The sequence below is a fragment of the Hyperolius riggenbachi genome, chromosome 4, assembly GCF_040937935.1.
Source record: "Hyperolius riggenbachi isolate aHypRig1 chromosome 4, aHypRig1.pri, whole genome shotgun sequence".
Classification (NCBI taxonomy): domain Eukaryota; kingdom Metazoa; phylum Chordata; class Amphibia; order Anura; family Hyperoliidae; genus Hyperolius; species Hyperolius riggenbachi.
Window position 1 is genome coordinate 453,400,565 of NC_090649.1, and position 12,698 is coordinate 453,413,262.

The 12,698-nt window shown below is 45.7% G+C and overlaps 1 protein-coding gene across 2 annotated transcripts in view; it reads right to left on the reverse strand.

The window, feature by feature from the left end:
• Positions 1 to 10,736: 10,736 nt before the first annotated feature.
• Positions 10,737 to 12,698, reverse strand: part of RBKS (ribokinase) — a 76,239-nt gene continuing 74,277 nt past the window's right edge. For both annotated transcript variants that reach the window (XM_068232747.1, XM_068232748.1), the window contains exon 9: positions 10,737 to 11,655. In XM_068232747.1, coding sequence (XP_068088848.1) covers positions 11,479 to 11,655 — 177 coding nt within the window. In that variant the 3' untranslated portion in view covers positions 10,737 to 11,478. The remainder of the gene's footprint in view (positions 11,656 to 12,698) is intronic.

A 12,698-nucleotide genomic window follows, 5' to 3' on the forward strand; every position in this document is an offset into this window, starting at 1 on the left:
CAACCTCATTACAATAATCTGCATCACAATGCCCAATAAAAGGAATGACCAACCATGGGTCTAGGTAGAGTGACCAGACGTCCCGGATTGCCCGGGACGCGTCCCGGATTCGGGGTCCGCTGTCCCAGGCTTAATGAGGTCCCGGGAAACGTCCCGCTTTCAGCAGCGAGACGTCCCGGCCTCGGGACTCTGGCCACTCTCTCCTCAATGAACTGGCAGCGGCGTCTATAGACGCCGTGCCAGTTCATTGCCTGCAGCCCCGCTCCAGCCTCCTCTTCCGGTGTCTGTTTCCGACACCGGCAGGCGAGCAGGGCTACGGCAAGATGGCTGCCGAAGCCCTGTACTGGAGACCTATTTGTGTCTCTAGTACAGGGCTTCGGGCGCCATCTTGCCGTAGCCCTGCTCTGCCAGGCTGTCAGCGCGGGAGACTGCAGGAGAAGTAAGACGGTCCCAGGAGCAGCGCGCCAGAGGCCGGAGACTTCTGCCAGGTGAGTAAATGCTTTCTTTTCCAGGTGAAATGTTTGCCCGCATTAGGTTTCTTTTCTGGTGAAATGTTTGCCCGCATTGTTTCTTTTCTAGCGAAATGTTTGCCCGCAGTGCGTTTCTTTTCTGGTGAAATGTTTGCCCGCATTGTTTCTTTTCTGGTGAAATGTTTGCTCGCATTGTTTCTTTTCTAGCGAAATGTTTGCCCGCAGTGCGTTTCTTTTCTGGTGAAATGTTTGCCCGCATTGCGTTTATTTTGTACCGACATGTTGCCCGCATTGCGTTTATTTTGTACTGACATGTTTGCCCGCATTGCATTTATTTTATACTGACATGTTTGCCCGCATTGCATTTATTTTATACTGACATGTTGCCCGCATTGCCGTTATTTTGTGCTGACATGTTGCCTATTGCGTTTATTTTCTGGTGTCCGGGGTAACTGTTACTGCATTTATTATTTAATGGTCATAGATGGCTATGTTTGCTGCTTTGTGGTTACGGTATACTATTAGCATCACACAGTTTCTGCACACCCATGATGCAAAGTCTCGTTTGTCCACATCATGGCGTAAAGACTGCTTTCTTATGCCTCGCTGTTACATCATTAAGTTAGCTCCGCCCATACAATGTCATGTCCACACCCATTTTTCCGGCGCGACACGCCCCCCCTCCCCCCCCAGTCTTCGCCGCAGCGCGCTCTTCAGTCCTCCCCACTTTTCGCCGCGGCGCGCTGCGACCTAATCTGCCCATGCGGGCAATCCGATCACCCACCCACACCACACACAAGCAATAGAACACAGCAGTACATGCATCCAGCTACATTTGAAATTGGTCAGCAGGTGCTCGTCAGCCAATCAGGATGCACTGTCATACACCCTTTACCTGCCATACCACATCTAGCAGCCATTAGCATTCAGGTGGGAGGCTTCAGTTGGACGCCATCGCAAGATAGCGTCGCTAGCAGGACCGCCCCGTGCAGGCATCCCTCCCACAGGGGTCCCTCCCTAACCGCTCACCTGTCCGCCATGTCCTAGAGCTGAAAGAAAACGTTTAAAAACACACGATTGGTTCACACGATGGCCAGGGGCCCCGGACCCCTGTGGGAGGGATGCCTGCACGGGGCGGTGTGTTGGCCTTGGGGCCCCTGCCAGTGAGAGGGGTCCGGGGCCCCTGGCCATCGTGTGAACCAATCGTGTGTTTTTAAACGTTTTCTTTCAGCTCTAGGACATGGCGGACAGGTGAGCGGTTAGGGAGGGACCCCTGTGGGAGGGATGCCTGCATGGGGCGGTCCTGCTAGTGACGCAATCTTGAGATGGCGTCCAACTGAAGCCTCCCACCTGAATGCTAATGGCTGCTAGATGTGGTATGGCAGGTAAAGGGTGTATGACAGTGCATCCTGATTGGCTGACTAGCACCTGCTGACCAATTTCAAATGTAGCTGGATGCATGTACTGCTGTGTTCTATTGCTTGTGTGTGTTGAATTTAGCATTCAGTATGGAGCCAGTGTTGGTGGGTTTTCTGGATGTGAGAGGTCCAGAGCCTGGGTGTGAGAGGTCCAGGCCCACCTGCACTCCCCTCCAGGTATCGCGTGTTGGCCTTGGGGCCCGGCCAGTGAGAGGGGTCCGGGGCCCCTGGCCATCGTGTGAACCAATCGTGTGTTTCACCCACCCACACCATCAGATCGCCCGCAGATCCAACGTCAGATCACCTCCCAAGTGCATTTCTTACATCTGTACTCTCCTCTAAACACCCACTAACCCATCAATCACCCCTTATCACTGTTACCCATCAGATTCGATCCTAATCTGCCCCTTGCGGGCACCCAATCACCCGCCAACACGCTCAGATTGCCCTCAGACCCCCCCTTATCAATTCGCCAGTGCATTATTTACATCTGTTCTTCCCTGTAATAACCCACTGATCACCTGTCAATCACCCCCTGTCACTGCCACCCATCAATCAGCCCCTAACCTGCCCCTTGCGGGCAATCTGATCACCCACCCACACCATCAGATCGCCCGCAGATCCGACGTCAGATCACCTCCCAAGTGCATTGTTTACATCTGTTCTCTAAACACCCACTAATTACCCATCAATCACCCCCTGTCACTGCTACCCATCAGATCAGACCCCTATCTGCCCCTAGGGCACCCAATCAACCACCCACACCCTCAGAACGACCTCAGACCCCCCCCCCCCCCCGTGTACTGTATACATCTATTATCACCTGTCAATCACCTGTCATTCACCCGTCAATCACCACCTGTCACTGCCACTTATCAGATCAGACCCTAATCTGCCTCTTACGGGCATCTGATCACCCTCCCACACCATCAGATTGCACCAGACCTACCCTCAGATCACCTCCAAAGTGCATTGTTTACATCTGTTCTGCCATCTAATCACCCACTGATCACCCATCAATAACCCCCTGTCACTGCTACCCATCAGATTAGACCCCTATCTGCCCCTAGGGCACCCAATCACCCGCCCACACCCTCAGAACGCCCTCAGACCCCAGCCCTGATCACTTCGCCAGTGCATTGCTTGCATCTATTCCCCCCTCTAATCACACCTTGAGACACCCATCAATCACCTCCTGTCACCACCTGTCACCCCCTAGCACACCTACCCATCAGATAATGCCCTAATTTGCCCCGTGTGGGCTCCTGATCACTCGGCCAAACCCTCAGACCCCCTTACGATCACATCCCCAGTGCATTGATTGCACTGTGGTGGCTGGATCTGCACCTCCTGTCATCCCCCTAGCACTCCTATCCATCAGATCAGGCCCAATACAACCTGTCATCTAAGAGGCCACCTTGCTTATGACCGGTTCCACAAAATTCGCCCCCTCATAGACCACCTGTCATCAAAATTTGCAGATGCTTATACCCCTGAACAGTCATTTTGAGACATTTGGTTTCCAGACTACTCACGGTTTTGGGCCCGTAAAATGCCAGGGCGGTATAGGAACCCCAGAAACGGACCCCATTTTAGAAAAAAGACACCCCAATGTATTCTGTTAGGTGTATGACGAGTTCATAGAAGATTTTATTTTTTGTCAAAAGTTAGCGGAAATTGATTTTTGTTTTTTTTTTCACAAAGTGTCATTTTTCACTAACTTGTGACAAAAAATAAAATCTTCTATGAACTCACCATACACCTAACGGAATACCTTGGGGTGTCTTCTTTCTAAAATGGGGTCACTTGTGGGGTTCCTATACTGCCCTGGCATTTTAGGAGCCCTAAACCGTGAGGAGTAGTCTAGAAAACAAATGCCTCAAAAAGACCTGTGAATAGGACGTTGGGCCCCTTAGCGCACCTAGGCTGCAAAAAAGTGTCACACGTGGTGTCGCCGTGCTCAGGAGAAGTAGTATAATGTGTTTTGGGGTGTATTTTTACACATACCCATGCTGGGTGGGAGAAATCTCTCTGTAAATGGACAATTGTGTGTAAAAAAAAAAAATCAAAAATTTGTCATTTACAGAGATATTTCTCCCACCCAGCATGGATATATGTAAAAATACACCACAAAACACATTATACTACTTCATCTGAGCACGGCAGTACCACGTGTGGCACTTTTTTGAAGCCTAACTGCGCTAAGGGGCCCAAAGTCCAATGAGTACCTTTAGGATTTCACAGGTCATTTTGCGACATTTGGGTTCAAGACTACTCCTCACGGTTTAGGGCCCCTAAAATGCCAGGGCAGTATAGGAACCCCACAAGTGACCCCATTTTAGAAAGAAGACACCCCAAGGTATTCTGTTAGGTGTATGACGAGTTCATAGAAGATTTTATTTTGTCACAAGTTAGCGGAAAATGACACTTTGTGAAAAAAAACCATTAAAATCAATTTCCGCTAACTTGTGACAAAACAAAAAATCTTCTATGAACTCACCATACTCCTAACGGAATACCTTGGGGTGTCTTCTTTCTAAAATGGGGTCATTTGTGGGGTTCCTATACTGCCCTGGCATTTTAGGGGCCCTAAGCCGTGAGGAGTAGTCTTGAAACCAAATGTCGCAAAATGACCTGTGAAATCCTAAAGGTACTCATTGGACTTTGGGCCACTTAGCACAGTTAGGGTGCAAAAAAGTGCCACACATGTGGTATCGCTGTACTCAGGAGAAGTAGTACAATGTGTTTTGGGGTGTATTTTAACACATACCCATGCTGAGTGGGATAAATATCTCTGTAAATGGACAATTGTGTGTAAAAAAAAAAAAAAAGTCATTTACAGAGATTTTCTCCCACCCAGCATGGGTATGTGTAAAAATACACCCCAAAACACATTATACTACTACTCCTGAGTACGGCAATACCACATGTGTGGCACTTTTTTGCAGCCTAACTGCGCTAAGGGGCCCAATGAGCACTTTTAGGCTTTACAGGGGTGCTTACAATTGGGCACCCCCCAAAATGCCAGGACAGTGAACACACCCCACAAATGACCCCATTTTGGAAAGTAGACACTTCAAGGTATTCAGAGAGGAGCATAGTGAGTCCGTGGCAGATTTCATTTTTTTTTTTTTTTTTTGTCGGAAGTTAGAAGAAATGGAAACTTTTTTTTTTTTTTTTTTGGTCACAGTGTCATTTTCCGCTAACTTGTGACAAAAAATAAAATCTTCTATGAACTCCCCATGCCTCTCAGTGAATACTTTGGGATGCCTTCTTTCCAAAATGGGGTCATTTGGGGGGTATTTATACTATTCTGGAACTTTAGCACCTCATGAAACATGACAGGGGGTCAGAAAAGTTTGAGATGCTTCAAAATAGGAAAATTCACTTTTGGCACCATAGTTTGTAAACGCTATAACTTTTACCCAAACCAATAAATATACACTGAATGGATTTTTTTTTTTATCAAAGACATGTAGCAGAATAAATTTGGACAAAAATGTATACAGAAATGTTACTTTATTTGAAAAATGTCAGCACAGAAAGTTAAAAAAAAAACATTTTTTTTTACAAAATTCATGTCTTTTTTTGATGAATATAATAAAAAGTTAAACTCGCAGCAGCAATCAAGTAGCACCAAAAGAAAGCTTTATTAGTGACAAGAAAAGGAGGTAAAATTCATTTAGATGGTCGGTTGTATGACAGAGCAATAAACTGTGACAGCTGCAGTGGTCTGAATAGAGAAAAAGGCTCTGGTCCTTAAGGGGCGAAAAGACTGTGGTCCTCAAGTGGTTAAGTCCCATCCAGGTTTAAATTGGTTGGTCTATTTTCAAGCTGCATAAATTTACATAAACCTGCATGAATTCTGAAATATTTTAATCTGATCATCCCTACATGTTGTGTTTATAGTTGTATAATCTTTAGTATCCCACATAAAGATGCTAGTCTTGTGTAAGGGCTGAATGGGATTGTTGATCAGAGATAGTGGTCAGGTCATATAATTTCCATTACTATTTTATTCTAACAAGAAGTAAAACCGATGATTATTCAGGTTGCATTGAGCATATGTTTCCCATGATGCATCACTGCTGAGTATGCAAATCATCGCTCAGAGAGTTTCAAGTCCTACTCCATTGAGCCACAATAAATCATGCCATGCACTGATGAGGATCAATTAGTCTGAAACAGTCCGTATGCATGCTGGATTAGTTTTGCTCTGTACAATTAGCAAGCTGACACATCATTGCATTCCAGCGGTTCTGAGAGTGGCGGTCTTACAGGGACAACAAAGGATCACTGGGTCACTGCCGTGACCAGGAAGTTCAAATAGAGGGCGCTCTATTTGAACTTCCTGGTCACGGAGTAACACAGGAAGCGCCGTAAAGGAGCCGGAACAGAGCCGTGCAATGCGGAGAAGATGCCCGGGAGCCAGCCTCAGGTAATGTATACGGGGGGGGGGGGGGGGGGGGACAGGCGGCAGGAGCAGCTCAGCAGATGGTGAATCGGTTTCAGGCTGAAATCGATTCACAATCTGTTTGCAGTAAAGGCAGCCATACGATCCCTCTCTGATCAGATTCGATCAGATAGGGATCTGTCAGCTGGTCGATCTAATGGCACATCGACCAGTGTATGGCCACCTTTAAAAGTTTATCGGAAGCCTTCATTATCCTACTTTCTCCTACTTCCCAGGAATCCTGACCCCAAGTAATTTCATGCAGATAAGGACTATTGTAATTATTTTATTGCACACATTAGCAAAAAGCTTTCATCAGCAAGGGGGTGAATATTGGTCACTACGCTTCAAAGAGTTTACAGAAGGTTTCTTCATACTTTCCCTGTGGATAAAAAATGGGCAGCTAGAGGGGTGGGGGTGGGAAGCCCGCAGGCAGGTCCTATTAGCTATTAGAAATCCCGACAAACTGTAGAAAAAAAAGTGGCGCTTTGTTTCCTTTAACCCTTGAAAAACAGTCAGATAGTTTAATCTTTTAATTTTATGCTGTTATACTTTATACCAGGGGTCAGGAACCTTTTTGGCTGAGAGAGCCATAAACGTCACATCTTTTAAAATGTAATTCAGCGAGAGCCATACAATATGTTTCAAACTGGCACAGTGTGCATGCGAAGCAGAGGGCTCACGTCCCTGTGGCCATGGTGATGTGTATACAGTTGATCTGCCGGGCAGCAGAAGTTTCAGACACGTCTTCAGCTTCTCTTTGGTTTCAGCAACATCAGCAATTTCCCCAAAAGCCAGACAGGAGGAATACCGACTAACAGCTTGTACAATTAGCTAGCTGACTTGAGGTTTGAATTCCTTTGCAGGACAAGATCCCCGCACTTTGGCCCAATAGGCTGCCAGTCAAGTGACAGACAGTCTATTGGGCCAATCAAAGTGCGGGGAACTCGTCCTACAAAGTCACTGGGCCTGACAGGGCCCAAAGTGGGACAATTGGAGCAGTCGTTAGTTTTGGGGTAGCGCAAGTAAGCTAGTAGTGCATGCTGCAGCATGGTATTTTACTTGCGCTGCCACACTAAGCTGCACTGCTTGAGCAGTGTAGCTTAGTGAATCAACCCTCCTTGATTAGTCAGTGAGCCAGATGTAGCCATCAAAAGAGCCACATCTGGCTACCGAGCCATAGGTTCCCTACCCCTGCTTTAGACTGTAGATGACAATACCACTTTAATACCGAATTCCAGAAAGTCTTGTGGAGCACCCATGCGCATTTTCAGCAGTTTTCAGTCAAAGCAGTTTCACTTTAATACTCAAGTTTAGGCAGTTTTTATGCATTTAACAACACATTTTTATTTGAATTATACATAAAAAAAAAGTTTGGGAGAATGTTGCAAATCTGATGAAGAAAATGGCTGGCGCGCAAATTCAGATCTTCATCTGTGTATAATTTGGGTGCCAGACATAGCCAGGGCCCGAATTTAACAGAAGGACCAGATTTAAAGCCCAATCTACATAGTTACATAGTTACATAGTTACTTTGGTTGAAAAAAGACATACGTCCATCGAGTTCAACCAGTACAAAGTACAACTCCAGCCTGCTCCCTCACATATCCCTGTTGATCCAGAGGAAGGCGAAAAAACCCTTACAAGGTAAAAATTCCTTCCCGACTCCAGATGGCAATCAGATAAAATCCCTGGATCAACATCATTGGCATTACCTAGTAATTGTAGCCATGGATGTCATTCAACGCAAGGAAAGCATCTAAGCCCCCTTTAAATGCAGGTATAGAGTTTGCCATAACGACTTCCTGTGGCAATGCATTCCACATCTTAATCACTCTTACTGTAAAGAACCCTTTCCTAAATAAATGGCTAAAACGTTTTTCCTCCATGCGCAGATCATGTCCTCTAGTCCTTTGAGAAGGCCTAGGGACAAAAAGCTCATCCGCTAAGCTATTATATTGCCCTCTGATGTATTTATACATGTTAATTAGATCTCCTCTAAGGCGTCTTTTCTCTAGACTAAATAAACCCAGTTTATCTAACCTTTCTTGGTAAGTGAGACCTTCCATCCCACGTATCAATTTTGTTGCTCGTCTCTGCACCTGCTCTAAAACTGCAATATCTTTTTTGTAATGTGGTGCCCAGAACTGAATTCCATATTCCAGATGTGGCCTTACTAGAGAGTTAAACAGGGGCAATATTATGCTAGCATCTCGAGTTTTTATTTCCCTTTTAATGCATCCCAAAATTTTGTTAGCTTTAGCTGCAGCGGCTTGGCATTGAGTACGATTATTTAACTTGTTGTCGATGAGTACTCCTAAGTCCTTCTCCAAGTTTGATGTTCCCAACTGTATCCCATTTATTTTGTATGGTGTTAGACCATTGGTACGACCAAAATGCATGACTTTACATTTGTCAACATTGAATTTCATCTGCCATGTATGTGCCCATATAGCCATCCTATCCAGATCCTGTTGCAATATAACACTATCTTCCTTAGAGTTGATGATTCTGCACAATTTTGTATCATCTGCAAAAATAGCAACATTGCTCACTACTGTATCCACTAGGTCATTAATAAATAAATTGAAGAGCACTGGACCCAGTACAGACCCCTGTGGGACCCCACTGCTAACAGTCTCCCATTTTGAGTATGATCCATTGACCACAACTCTTTGTTTTCTGTCCATTAGCCAGTTCCCTATCCAAGCACACAGACTCTTCCCCAGTCCTTGCATCCTCATCTTTTGCACCAGACTTTTGTGGGGAACAGTGTCGAAGGCCTTAGCAAAGTCTAAGTATATCACATCTACAGCATTCCCAATATCCATATTAGCATTCACTACCTCATAAAAGCTGAGCATGTTAGTCAAACAGGACCTGTCTTTAGTAAACCCATGTTGATGCTGAGAAATAAGATTATTTTCTACTATGAAGTCATGTATAGTATCTCTTAGTAACCCCTCAAATAGTTTGCATACAACTGATGTTAAGCTTACAGGTCTATAATTTCCTGGATCTGATTTTTTGCCCTTCTTAAATAATGGGAAAACGTGGGCTGTACGCCAATCCACTGGGACTCTGCCAGTTGCAAGAGAGTCACAAAAGATAAGATAAAGGGGTTTATCTATAACTGAACTTAATTCCCTTAGGACCCGAGGATGCATGCCATCCGGGCCAGGTGCCTTGTCTATTTTTAATTTATTTAGTCTTGCCTTTACTTCTTCCTGCGTTAAGTATTTAATATTACATGATACGATTCTTTGTGCGATTCGATTACGATTCTATTTACAATCCGATTAAATCCGACATGTCCGATTTGAATTCGATTCAATTTGATTCGATTTGCCATTGCAAAACAATGGCAAATTGAATTGAATCGAATCCCGATCGGACATGCCGGATTTAATTGAATCGTAAATAGAATCGTAATCGAATCGCACAAAGAATTGTATCGTGTAGATTGGGCTTAAGAGTAGCTGGGGGAGGATTCATGTTTGGAGGAGGTAGCAGTCTTAGTAGAATATCTGCAGTATTGCTGATATTCTTTTAGCAGCTTCACCTGGGGCCCTAATTTGCCCCGAACCCGTTTTACATATATGCCACTCAGGGCTGGATTACCTGCAAGGCAAATAAGGCAGCTACCTCTGGCCTCATGGGACAGCCTGGTGATAAGGTGGCGCTGTAAAGGACGGAGTGGTGAATGGAGTCTGCAGAGAGGTAACACACCTGTCCGCACTCCAACATCGTGATCCTCCTCTAGGATCTTTCTCCTTGGCTATAGCAGCGTCTCTCATCAAGTGACCCGACAGTACGTACGGAGAGATGCCACTAGAGTCGGGCACTCGGGAGGAGGAAGTAAGGAAAATTGCGTCACTGGATGTGGACAGGTGAGTTACCTCCTGAAGACTGGTGGGGGCACATCTGACTACCTAATAGTATTTGGGGGTCAACTCTGCCTACTTAAAGGGCCACTATGGAGAAAAATTGTAAAATTTAAAATATATGCAAACATATACAAATAAGAAGTACCACTTTTTCCAGAGTAAAATGAGCCATAAATTACTTCTCTCCTATGTTGCTGTCACTTACAGTAGGTAGTAGAAATCAGACAGAAGCATCAAGTTTTGGACCACTAGTCCATCTCTTCATAGGGTATTCTCAGGGATTTATTTTCAAAAGCACTTAGTGAATGGCGGTTGCACTGTCCAACTGCCAAAAAACTGCATAGCGAGCAGGGAAGCTGGCCAGCATCATTGTTTAAATGTTTTTTAGGGATTATCTTTATAAAGAATAAAAGCCTTGCTGAGAATCCCCTATGAAGCGATGGACTAGTCCAAAACCTGTCGCTTCTGTCATATTTGTACTACCCACTGTAAGTGACAGCAACATAGGAGAAAAGTAATGTATGGCTCATTTTACGCTGGAAAAAATGTACTTCTTATTTGTTTGTGTTTGCACATATTTTAAATGTTACAATTTTTTTGCCATAGTGCCCCTTTAATATTGGGTCACCTCTGGATGTCTAATACTATTTGGGGGGGGACACTTAATGGCTCTGCCTGGAGCCCTGTACGGCCTGCACCACATTCACACTTCCTCCCCTAATTGGCAGAATAGTCAAGTGGAGCTTTACCTGCTCCAGTGCTGGGTCTGTCCACTCTACCGTTCACAGCAGAAGCTCTGTACTACATTCCTCTGCCCCCTACGGCTCCCGATGTATGTCATGTGACATTGAGTGGAAGCATGCTTTACAGAGTGGGTGTAAACAGCAGAGTGGACAGATCTGGGTTTGTAATTACACCCCTGATCATACTCTTGTCTTTTCTGTTTCTTTAACATTAAAAGGCACTTCTAATCTTGAATCCCTTTTTTTTCACAGTCCCAGCTGTCAGTGAGGTTTTACACCTGGTGGTGTTGGTTCAGTTGGTGTCACCAGGAAGAGGAAGTGGTTGCAGAGACTGTCTGCGCACACTGCAGTCAGCTGAGCAGTGCTGCATCGCCAGGTATTACATGGGGATTGCCTTTGTATGCAGCCAGAGAGCTGCACGATATAACAAAGGGGTCATTTCAGTTCACCATAACATGAGTCCATTATCTGGGTCAGTCTGGAGAAGAGACGGCACAATGACTTCCTCTATGAGAAGATATCCTGGGGAAGATCCTTCCTGTACGGGTAGGATGTCTGCGTTCCTGCAGCCTGGACGCTCACTGACGCAATGAAGTTTGACCTCTTCACCATTTCTTCGATGCTGAGATGCGGATGATGGGCAATGTAGAAGGCCAGCGCCCCGATAAAGCTGTCTCCGGCCCCCTGGAAGGAAAGAGGGGTCACAGCGTGAGAAAGACTGTAGTCATCAGACGGATGTCCATACATGCAGGACAATCTCCACTACACAGAGAACAGTTATTTTCTGAAGGTGGACCACACATTAGCATGATTTATTGTAGTTACTTTATTTTTTACCATATTCTTCCTACTTTGTAGCCCAATAATGTTCCCTCAACCGTACCTCCACTTTCACCTGCAATGATACATAAAAGATACCCGGGACAGGGGGACGTGTTGTTCTACTTATCTGGGGCTTCTTCCAGCCCCCCACAGTCTATGAGGCTCCTCAGTTCTCTCTATCCCCTTCAGTTTGCCGCTGACCACTTTGAAAGATCCGCTAGTTGAGGGATTTGCAGGTTACTGCGCATGTGTGGCCGGGAGCAATCTGTGCATGCACAAAACGCTCCCAGCAATGGGAACGCGATTGAGGAGGTGTAAGGCTAGGACCATGCATACGTAGTCGGCAACCTTTCGGAGGTGGACACTGGCACACTGGAGGGGATCGGGAGGACTCTGATGGCCGATATCTGCAGCTGGCATGAATCGTTTTGCTGACTGCAGAGCGGCGCAGGGAGCTGTTATATTTACCTGTCCGGATGGCTGGATCGGCTTCTTCTCTTCCTCTGCGGTGATGCAATCCCGCCATCCTCTTCTGAGTTCCGATCACATGGTATACGACATAGGGGCTCAGAAAATAGAGTCAGCGTTACAGTGCCACCCGGTTATGGAAGAGACTAATAATGTGATTGGAATTCAGAAGAGGATGCTGGGATTGCAGCCGTCCAGACAGGAAACTACAACCGCACCCTGCGCCACTCTGCATACCCAGCTAGCCCGCCAGGCTAAGGAAGGCACACTTACATATACGAAAAAAATGCCTGACTCAACCAACCACCTTAATTATCACTACCCACACCTCAAGAGTTTTAGAGGGAGCAACACCTATATGAAAATTAGTGTACAAATAGAGGAAAAAATAGGCCAGTTGCTCATATGTATTGGCAAAGAGTTATAAATAGGCTTTA